We start from the raw sequence: 10,459 nt of genomic DNA on the forward strand, positions 1-10,459 counted from the left end.
TGTATTGTTTTGGCCCAGTCCCGTTAGCATGAAGTTACTGACTGAACTGCTAATAATGACTCCTAAAGTAAAATAATTTAGTGATTATACAACAGTTACCAACGAAATAGGAGATGAAATTCACATTGTGAGGCAATTTACTCAAAATAAAATCAAAATAAAGAGTAGTTTTGCTGCCATTGTCTCCCTTTTCCTGGAAAGAAGTGGGGTTCGAGTCTGACTAATACCTGCAGTCTGAATACCTGGGGTCTGATTAATAACTGCAATCAGTCATTTCAGTAATCATGTCAGTAATGTAAACATAATATCTTAAACCACATGTTGTGACCTAGTGAACCTATTACTATTACTATTTGTGTCATACCTTGCAGGTGAAGCATTCACAAAGCCTCATTGTCACACCAACACACCCCTGGATTACAGTGCATGAAGATGGGACTGCATATTGATACAACATATATACAGAATATTGACCACATGTTGACATTTGGTCCTACAGATGGCGCTGTGTCTGCTTTGTGACGTCACATGAAACCCATGGATTAAGAATATTTGACCAGAATAAGCAAATAAGATAATAATAATAATAAGCAATGAATTTGACATAAAAAGTTATAATTATGGTTTTCTTATTCAAAATTATGATAAAATGTGATTAATGTAAAGATTCGAAATTATGAGACAAACACAAAAATATACAATAAAAAGTCATTATTATTTGAAAAAGGCAATGAATGAGATAAAACATAAAAAATGCGTTTGACATCCCTGTGTGAACAGTACCCCAGTGGGTGATACTGGTTAATAAAAGATAAAATAAAAAGAAACTGACAGTTTATCAACTCTGCTGCCACAACTCCATGCTAGGGAAAAGACGGCTCAGCGGAAGTTTACATGGTGAAATTTAAACTTGAAGCAGTTACAGGAGCATGTTCTGAGAAAATGCATAAATTTCGTTATCTCCTGGGCTTTTTCTTACTTTCAGTGTGACTCTATGAATACCAGGTTAGATTTAGAAGTAAATTTCTATGCAAATTTGTTTTAGCAATAATCATATGATTGATTTGACATTTACAGGAATCACTGCTGACACAATTAATGAGACGCCTTTTGTCAAGGATCGGGGAGATTGTTGGTCAGCCACATCTGGATATGGACTATCTGCAGTATGTTGTAAATCAGGAGGTGTTTATTTGGACGTCTGCATCAACTGTCCTTCGCATACCAACAGATGTTGTGGAGTGTCTTCTGAGTCTTCAGACAAAAATTACCGCAGCCCTTTCTCTAGAGACACCCCTTGCTCTTATTACAGAAGTGAGCAGTGGAGGGGGGCGGCCCAGGTTAAAGGTTTCTGAAGACCTGCTCACCCAGCTGATTGACATGCCCCTTCCAGTGTCGTGTATTGCACACCTGTTGGGAGTCAGTAAATCTACAATCTTCAGACGCATGCGTGAACTTGGGTTGTCAACAAGAGCTTCTTACAGCACCATGTCTGACACAGAGCTTGACAATGCTGTGTTGTCAATAAAAAACAGACTACCAAATGTGGGATACAGAATAGTAAAAGGTTGCCTGCAAGCAGATGGACACAGAGTTCAGTGGGAACGCATCAAAGAGTCATTGCAGAGTTGACGCCGCTGGAGTTCTGGAAAGACTGATGCAGCTTGGGTGCATTGTCAGAAGGTCATACTGTGTACAGCATCCTCTGTCTTTAGTGCATGTGGACACAAATCACAAGCTAATAAGGTAACCTATTTTTTTAAAAAGTGAATATTACTGCAGCTTTAATTGAAAACAAATAGAGAAAGTTATGAAGAACATTTTTCTTTCCAGGTACAACATTGTCATATTTGGGGCAATAGACGGATTCTCCAGGAAGGTGTGTCAGTGTTTCCTGAGATAGTAGGTTATAAATTATGGTATTATTCTGGACATGAGGTGCTATTATTTGTTTGTGTATGATGCAGATCATGTACCTGGAGCCAGGAACAAATAACCAATCAAGCACAGCTCTTCAGTTTTTTCTGAAGGCAGTGGAAATCCATGGTTGGCCCTCAAGGTAGTTAGTGGTGCTGCTTGGTAATGTTTATCACACATACTTGTACCATGAGTGTTCTAATAGACCCCCTCCCCACTATGTAGGGTCAGGGGTGATCAAGGAGTCAAAAATGTGGCAATAGCTGAAACCATGTTCAGCGTGAAAGGGACTGGAAGAGGCAGCTTCATCGCTGGAAAAAGTGTACACAATCAAAGGTTATCAGAATTTGAATTTAAATCAATATCTGGAAACTGTTATTTGAGACATCCCTGACAGAAAAGAAAGAATACCGAATCGGGCATGAACTAACAAAATTGCAGAAATAGTAAATACATCCCAATTAGCCATAAGCTATTTGTGTGAAATAGAAAAGGGAGGAAATATAAATAAATATAAACAGGACCTACAGAGTTTTGCAATAAGTAGCAATCTGATAATATAGGATAGGAAAAATAAGTCTGTAATTAGAAATTTACTGTTCCCCTGTTAATTTGATATTCTATTGTTATGGGTACATTTTGTCTGTGTTTTAGAATTGAGCGTCTGTGGCGAGACGTGTGGACCAGTGTGACCCATCTTTACTACGACTTGCTTCACAGCCTTGAGGAAGATGGCCTCTTTGACTTGGCTGACACTGTACATATGTTTTGTGTACATCGTGTGTTCCTCCCTAGGCTGGCAGATGCTCTTCACACCTTTACTGAAGGGTTGGACAATCATCCTCTGAAGTCTGAAGGTGGACTCACACCTAACCAGCTCTAGGTTTTGGGACACATGCAGAATCCTGCTGCTGAAACTGAAGAGGACTTGCAGTTTTGTGACATCTACATGGATGTTAATTGAAGTCCTTTTTTAACATTTAAATTAAGTTGTGTTTTGTGTGTGTGTGTGTGTGTGTAAAATTAATGACAGAACCTGGAGTTGTATGGAACTGACTGGGAGACATTTGATCATGTCACATTACATTTCCAGTAATAAAGGGATTTTTGACATTATTGTTAACACAGGCAGTCTACAGGTCCTTTAAGTCTGATATACAATTTTACAAAAATTAGGCCTTAAAAATGGTCAAATCTATATTATGAGTTTAAATTAGAGATTAAATTGCAATATGAATTCATTGACAATAAAAAACGATATAAACTGTAAAAATCTTGGTTAAAATTACCTCTTTTTTAAATTTTAACTCTTTTTTAAAATTTATTAAACAGATTTGATATCAAAAGATAACAATCCATGTGTTAACAGAACCAGCTGCTTAAAACTAGGCTTCTTTGAAAAGCATTTTTTAAATGATAGAACCATATATTTACAACACATTCATTTTAAGACTAAATACAGTGAAACAAAGAACAGAAAAAAATATTTTGTATCAAAAGTTGACCATGGATGTGGTTTGGGTTCTAATAGCCAAATACTTCACACTCTATAAAAGGACTGCCCATGGGTTAGAGCAGTTTTCATGATGTTTGTGAATTCATTGAATGTTGTCAGGTGAGCAACTGGAAATGTTATTGTGCGACTACATGCACTTACAGTTGGAAAGCAAATGGTATGATTTTCATCACAATCATGGTAGAATTTCACAGATATGATGAAGTCCTTCTTCTCGCTTGGCAGAAGGGGCTTATGGGCTTGTCCTGTCATCCACTGCATGATTCTGCCAACAGTTAGATGCTGTGGAACCTCACTTTCCTCATCACTCCAGCCATCTTGTTCTTAAGTAAAAGATTAATGTTAGTGTGAACTAAAAAAAACAAACAAAAAAACAGATCAGTAACTGTATGAGCTTAAACATACCACAATCCTCAGTTTCTTGGAGGAAGTCTTGAAGGAAGTTCATGATGTTTACTTCTCTACTGTGTTTGACAGAGCCCCTCTCACTGAAATCAGGCTGGCACTTTTCCAGGATGATAGCTGCATCCACCTACAAAAACAAAGCACAAAAGATATAGATTTACAACTCTGAATTTCTTGCAGTAAACAAAAAAACAGGGATGACTTGACAAAGACCAAAGTATTTACCTTATCATCTTCCCCTGGTACAAACAGTGGCAAACAAAGGTCTGGGTGTGTCTTCAAAACCTCCAGTAGGTCATACAGCTGCAGGCCTTTTCTCAGCTGGTCAAGCATGGGGACCACTCTCATGGTTGAGTGCAGCACAATAGTCCTGAAACACAAAGGTTTCTGAGTAACACTCCAGACAGTTTTGTAAAATAGGAAAATTAGTGCAAATGCACACATTTCGTGTAGTTGAAGAAAATTCTTTAAAAAAAATCAGAATTGATCTTAAAAAGGTGTGCTTAAGTCAGTGTTTGTATAACTATCACTATACACCTGACAGTGTATATTATGAAAACTACCTGATTATCTGGTCTTTTTTTATCCACAGACACTCTTCCAGTGTATCCACAGCTTACTATGCCATCAGTAAGCTCATCAATGTTCTCATCAGTCGCTCTGTTTATCTGAAAGCACAAACAGCATAAAGCAGAATTTCATTAAGTCAATGAAAAAAACTGTTGACACACTGTTAACTGTTTAGAAACTGAATTAACATTACCTCCATTATAAGCTGTAACAATTCCAAATCTGTGACATCTCTGGTTGACACCTGCATGCTGTCTGAGTCACCCGAGCAGATGTATCTGTAGCACCACTCACGCATAAAGTTGGGGAGAGGTCCACCTTGTGCCATGCTAGCTGCCATAATTTCTCCTGAATTCCTAAATATCAAAATAAAGAAGAGAGCTGTATTTTAATTAAAGTAACTTTTCAATAAATAAAATTATTTACAGGACACAAAGACAACACTATGCACCTGGAGTAGTTGTTATCCAGGCTGTTGAGACAGTAAAGGGGAGTTTTCCCCTTGTTGTCAGCGCTGCCCATGAAAAGTTTCTTTTCAATCCCTGCAACCATATCTGATTAACATAAAAACAGGAAACTGAAAATCTATTACAAAAAAGTGACAACTTTCAAAATTGCAGTGATATTCAACGGTACCTGTCAGAAATTCTTTATTAAGAGCAACGGTGTCAATGCCTGATTCCCCAAAAAAAGTAACCTTCGGTCTGCATTTAGGGGAGGATTTTTTTTGACGTTGCCACTGTTGCATTCCTCTAATAAAGAGAACACTTCTCGACACACAAAGAGGAAATGTGCTGCCTTCATCCAACTGATCCAGTTCAGGACGTCCTCTGAACTTTAATTTGAAAACATACATAAAGAGAAATACAAAAGATAAGATCATGCTTTGTTGATCCCTTTGAGGAAAATCAGGTGTTATAAAAGTAGATTTTTTAAAAATTAAAAAAAGAAATGCATGGAAAATAAAGCTATATAAACATACACCATTCTAGAGATATTGAGTGAGTAACTTTTTTATAAAGAAGCAATAGAGATTATGCAGTTTTGAAACAGCTGAAAGACGAGGTTTTACCTTTGAAAAGGATGCATTGTTTCACTTGAGACATTGCCATTGCCATCATGGTCTGCAACTCTGCAGAAACAAAAAAAAGTTGTAATAAATTTGTAATTTACACAACCTGAATTAAAATGTAATTTAGAAATACTGAAATATTTTTGGTTCAAGTACCATAATCCACACTCAGATGCATGAATCTCAATGACATTGTTGCTGAATACACCTCTGCACACAGGACACTCAGCTGTCTAAAAAATAATAATTTACATTAAGTTAACATCAGACAGTTAGCTTATCAACATAAAAATAAAATACAGGAATCTTACCATCTCTGCCTGGTTTTCCGGGCACACTGGAGACATATTGTCCTGGGTGTAGTTTTCCTAGTGACAAAACATAAGACAGTATGAAATAACCCCACTGTATTAGTCACAGCAAAAAATACTTGAAGCCTGACAGAAGATTTGACATACATCCTCAGAAGAACTGCACAGATCTATATTCTCCTCCTTGCAGCTCTTGATGTGGTCTGGAAGAGCCTGAAGAGGAACAAGCTTTCTGCAAGTGTTGCATGGGGCTTTGGGCATTTTCTCAAATTCTTTCGCTTCTGGTGGTAATGGAGTAGTGTCAATTTCCTCTTGTAAAGGGGCAATGTACAGTGTACACTTTCCATTCCCACTCACTCCTTTTAGCTGTTGCCCACTGTATCCATCTGAGTCAGGAGAAATGACAGCTAATTTGCGTTGCCCACCCCCACCTAGAAATGAAACAGACATTAATTTTAGGAATCAAAGATTTTAAAATGCTACAAAAGCAATATATAAAGGTCCATGTATACCTGTGGCCTTGTGCAGATATGGATATGTATGTTGGATATGTATTCACCAGCAAATCTGTCAACTTTTAGAACATGATTAGTTGATAAATTTAATAAATATATGAATGAATGTGTTTATCATTTATGTGAACATGCAATTAGTTTTAAAGAAAGACTTCTTGTTATTACAAAAATCAGCACTTAATGTTGGTGTTGGTAATGGTGGTGCCTAAGATACTTCATCTCTTTTAAAAAGCATACCTCTGAATGTGTGATGTTTAAAGGCACTGTTAGAGAACGTTTCCCAAGACCAGCCAGTGTAAGTTGGAGTTCCTCGTGTCCTTTGGGGGTCATTGAACGCTGTTTATAAAGCAGAAAAAAGTTTACCAAAAAACTCTTTTCTGGTCGTGCATATGGTGCAAAACGTCGTTTGCCTTTTGCCGCTTTGCGTAAAAGTACAGTAAACGATCTGAAAATACAAACATTTTTGATCACTCACCAGAAACTATGAAAATAGTTTAAAAGAAGAAAGACAAATGCACTCACAGGCAGGGCTAATTTACATTTTTAGCAGAGATTTTCAATTACTTCTCCATGACCTCTCCCCAGACTTTCAATAAAATTGAAAGGCCAAAATAAATTAAACAGAAAAATTATTGAAGGCTATTCATATTAGCCATTCGATTAGTTACTTGCGACTGAGAAGGGGGACTGGGCAACAAACACATTCAAGGATTTTCTGTGTCATGACTCACCTATATAAAATTGTCAAGCCCAACAATAGACAACACGCTGTTTTGTAGACAATTTTGATAGTATTTTGGAGTTTGTTTGTGCAAACATGGGTTTACATCTTGCCGGATTAGCAGTTCACAGTCAGACATGCTAACAAACAGCACGTTTACAATGAATAACTCCAGACCGCAGCAACACACAGCCTTCAACAGCGATGGCAGAGATCATTACAGTACCGAAGTGATTCCTGGTGACTGACTGCAGCAGCTTCATTACTGAACTGAGAGCCAACTGCAGCTAAATGTAGCCGTCGTCGCTGACATTAGTTAGCGCCGACAGCTAAATGTAGCCGCTGTCGCTAATGTTAGTTAGCTCTGTGAGCACTCCTCTTTCCTGACTCAGCTCTGAGTTGTCCGGAGCCAAACTCGGCAAAAAAATCCTCCTCGGTTCTGTATTACCTTGTCATCAAGATCAGAGCCAGCGCTGCAGCTACATGACAAACGTACCTAGCCATTTCCTGGCGCATTGACACTCCGGAGCCATTGCGCTAGGGACACCTTGCTTGTGGACCTGGCAGCTGAGATGTCTGTGATTGACCTCTCTGTCCCTCAGCAGGCTGTGATGTATTTCCCTGTGTAACTGGCCTGACATTCCCTGCAGAACTTAACCTGCTGGTCAACATCGACACTAGACTGTGTGCCGTGTTGAGTATATCGGCTAACTGCACCTAGCACAAAGAAACCAATAAAGTTACGTAATTAGAAACAAAGACTACATCAACGAAAGTAAAGCCGCTTCATTGCCGACTCAGTAATTTTTTGCGGATATCATGTTAGAACAAAGTAAAAAGTGATTAACATTACCTGATTCCTTGCTGTGTCCACGTTTTCCGCCATCTTGGCGCCATGAACCCACGGTCGAATTTCTGACACCTGCGCAGTTTGTAGAATGGATGTTATCTTCCACTCGATACATAATGCCTGTGACCTTGTGACGTAGTTTTGACAGTTATTTCACACTTGTCAGATTCGTATTCATTCTGAAGAAAGCGTACGTCTGTAAACTGCAATCCGTATTTGTAATTTTGGAAAGTTGTAACTTTATGAGTTGCATTCTTACAGATAATTTATACACTGCATAATCTAAAATAATCTTAGATAATCTATCTATAATCTAAGAGTTTACAATTTTTTATTTATGCACAACTACAGACTGCACGCACACATTTTTAATACGTGTACGATTTTTATGTGTACACGCATGAAACTTTTGACAGTAACCTTACCCCATACACATGCAGTACAAGAAGAATCACATACAAAATGAGCAACTGCAAGAATATTTGCTCTATTGAGTGAAATGTATTTGTGCAACAATCCAGATACGGACATGGAGAATTGTGCCATGAGCATAAATGTGTTTTATACCACAGGTTTGAAAAAAAAACAACAGCAACAACAACAACACTGATCATGTAGCAACAGGTACTGCAAGTGCAACAGGAAAAACTGTATGCTTTGTTTGCCACACAACAAATCAGGCATTAAGAACAGTAGCATTAAGAACAACTATGCAGTGAGTTTGTGTTTATTTGTGCAACAATCCAGACATGGACATGGAGAATTGTGCCATGAGCATAAATGTGTCTTACACTGCAAGATCATTCTTCAGCTTTTGAACCTTGGGAGGTAGCTCACTTCGACCTAAATTTAGCATTACCTGCTGAATGAAGGTGAATGTGTTTTTTAAGAACTTCGGGTACTGCAGGTGGAGTGCGTAGGTAAAGCCAAACAAGAGGCACATTGCCTGAGGTAGGTTGGTGAGTGCTTCCATTACAAGGATGCCCTCTAGGATGATCCCCACTCTTGAGGAGTTTAGTTGTGGCGATGCTGGGCTTGCTGGGCTTGCAGCGCTGGTGTCCTCATAGCAGAGGATTCCCAAGGGAATGTCCACGGAGGCTCCCTCATTAAGATTCTATAATGCAAGAAATGAGACAAAAAGAGGATATTCAGGTTAACAGTAATTTGTCTACAATCAGTTGTGTGGTCTTCATAAATATTATGACACTCATAATTCACAGTGGTTTTATTTTAGGTAATGTTGTGTAAACAAGCTGTTAGAGGAATCTTTTGTGTGTTCATGTATAGGTGTCTGTTTTGGTGTAGATCCCATGTTTTGACAGTAGGTGGTGTTTTGGACAGTGTGATATGTGAAAGGTACAAATAGAGAAAGAGTTAATTACTCTTCAGGTGTGCTGCTGACCAGGGAGAAGCACACAGTTTTTTGACCGGAGTATTAGTTGCCCAATTTGCACCTTTTTGTTTATTCTCCATTCGTGTGTGTAGATCAATAAAGGCAATATTAGAAATACATTGGAGATGTTTGGATTCATTCAGTGGAGCCGCCACAAACTATGCGTTGACTGGAAGTTCCAGCAGCAGCCCCTCAGTGGATTAGGTTTTTTGTTTTTGCAGAAATCAAGTCACTATACAAGCCCTTTGAATTTTTGCATATTTTGTAGTACAAAATGCAGTAATTAATTTCCTCTGGCTAACAGGAAAGGCACATTATCAAGTTAAAATCAACTTAAGTTCAATGAAACATCTTCATAAATACTAATTATCACAACCCATCATCCCAAATAAATAAAACATAGCAAAATGGAAAAACTGAGTCAAACACCAATCAGAAAACTTTACTCACCAAACTGCTCTTAAAGAACATAGATGCATCATCCCCAAGAATGACTGGAAGTCCTCTCAGGGCAAGGCATCTAATGGCTGTTGGCTCAGTGCTCTGCAAAGAGATATAACACACACTTAAATGTAGAACAAAGACATATATCTTATATCAGTTTATTTGTTCATATAGAGAAGTACCACAAGGGAAGGTGGGAGAATTAGTTCTTGTAATATGTATGAACTAACCATCAATATCATTACAAGAAAAAACAGAAATATCAACCCGCCGTTGTCTGTTGTACCAGGTCAGCTAACTGCTTGCCTATCCGACCTGTCTTCCTCTTGAAGATTTCCATCAAGCTTGGAAGCAAACCATCGAGAACACCAAAGAACTCTTCTTTAAGATTTCTACCAGCAACCCTGTTAAACTCCAAGTACACCTGAAAAATATGAAATAAGCTCAATTTTGATATTCAGGCAGACTTACTTATAACACTAATAACACAAAAAAGAAAGAAACAAGAACAAGAAATTTAAAGGACACTTTCACAAACCTGGCTTTCAGTGAAAAGCGCTGGCCAGCGTTGGACCATCTGGCTGATGTCAGGCTCATGCTTTACAACCTCCTCCCTTCTAAGGGCAAATGTGATGTCCATGTTTTTTCTAATAAGAGAATCATTTGGGTTTTTCTTCTGCATTTCATTGATCACGGCCTCTCGAACAGCTTCAAGCCTAGCAACATCCATTCCCTCTGGAAATTC

At 38.2% G+C, this 10,459-nt stretch overlaps 2 protein-coding genes across 2 annotated transcripts; one reads left to right on the forward strand and one right to left on the reverse strand.

Annotated features, from left to right (window-relative positions):
- The first annotated feature begins 1,374 nt into the window (after positions 1-1,374).
- On the forward strand, positions 1,375-2,800 carry LOC148189473 (uncharacterized). The gene is made up of 5 exons (XM_088077269.1): positions 1,375-1,746; positions 1,834-1,879; positions 1,968-2,059; positions 2,143-2,253; positions 2,572-2,800. Exons 1-5 carry the CDS (start codon positions 1,583-1,585, stop codon positions 2,798-2,800), a joined length of 642 nt encoding a protein of 213 aa, XP_087933395.1. The 5' UTR covers positions 1,375-1,582.
- Positions 2,801-3,457: 657 nt separating this feature from the next.
- On the reverse strand, positions 3,458-7,913 carry LOC148189474 (G2/M phase-specific E3 ubiquitin-protein ligase-like). Its single transcript, XM_088077310.1, has 11 exons — positions 7,881-7,913; positions 6,304-6,322; positions 5,939-6,222; positions 5,792-5,848; positions 5,045-5,243; positions 4,860-4,962; positions 4,602-4,764; positions 4,402-4,506; positions 4,064-4,225; positions 3,839-3,965; positions 3,458-3,750 (listed from the first exon to the last, which is right to left on the reverse strand). The coding sequence occupies exons 1-11, from the start codon at positions 7,911-7,913 to the stop codon at positions 3,458-3,460; spliced, it is 1,545 nt and encodes a 514-aa protein (XP_087933436.1).
- Between the last annotated feature and the right edge of the window lie 2,546 nt (positions 7,914-10,459).

The sequence above is a fragment of the Plectropomus leopardus genome, chromosome 5, assembly GCF_026936395.1.
Source record: "Plectropomus leopardus strain MGB_pleo_1.0 chromosome 5, ASM2693639v1, whole genome shotgun sequence".
Lineage (NCBI taxonomy): Eukaryota > Metazoa > Chordata > Actinopteri > Perciformes > Serranidae > Plectropomus > Plectropomus leopardus.

Bases quoted from the DNA above. Each gene is read 5' to 3' on its own strand.
- LOC148189474 (XM_088077310.1), bottom strand. From the start codon at position 7,913: ATGGCGGAAAACGTGGACACAGCAAGGAATCAG. The intron at 4,507-4,601 runs GTAATGTTAATT...TTGTGCTTTCAG, and splicing joins TGTTACAGCTTATAATGGAG to ATAAACAGAGCGACTGATGA. The intron at 4,226-4,401 runs GTAGTTTTCATA...AGTGTTACTCAG, and splicing joins AAAAAAGACCAGATAATCAG to AAACCTTTGTGTTTCAGGAC.
- LOC148189473 (XM_088077269.1), top strand. From the start codon at position 1,583: ATGGACACAGAGTTCAGTGGGAACGCATCAAAGAGTCATTGCAGAGTT. The intron at 1,747-1,833 runs GTAACCTATTTT...TTTTCTTTCCAG, and splicing joins ACAAATCACAAGCTAATAAG to GTACAACATTGTCATATTTG. The intron at 2,254-2,571 runs GTTATCAGAATT...TCTGTGTTTTAG, and splicing joins AAAAGTGTACACAATCAAAG to AATTGAGCGTCTGTGGCGAG.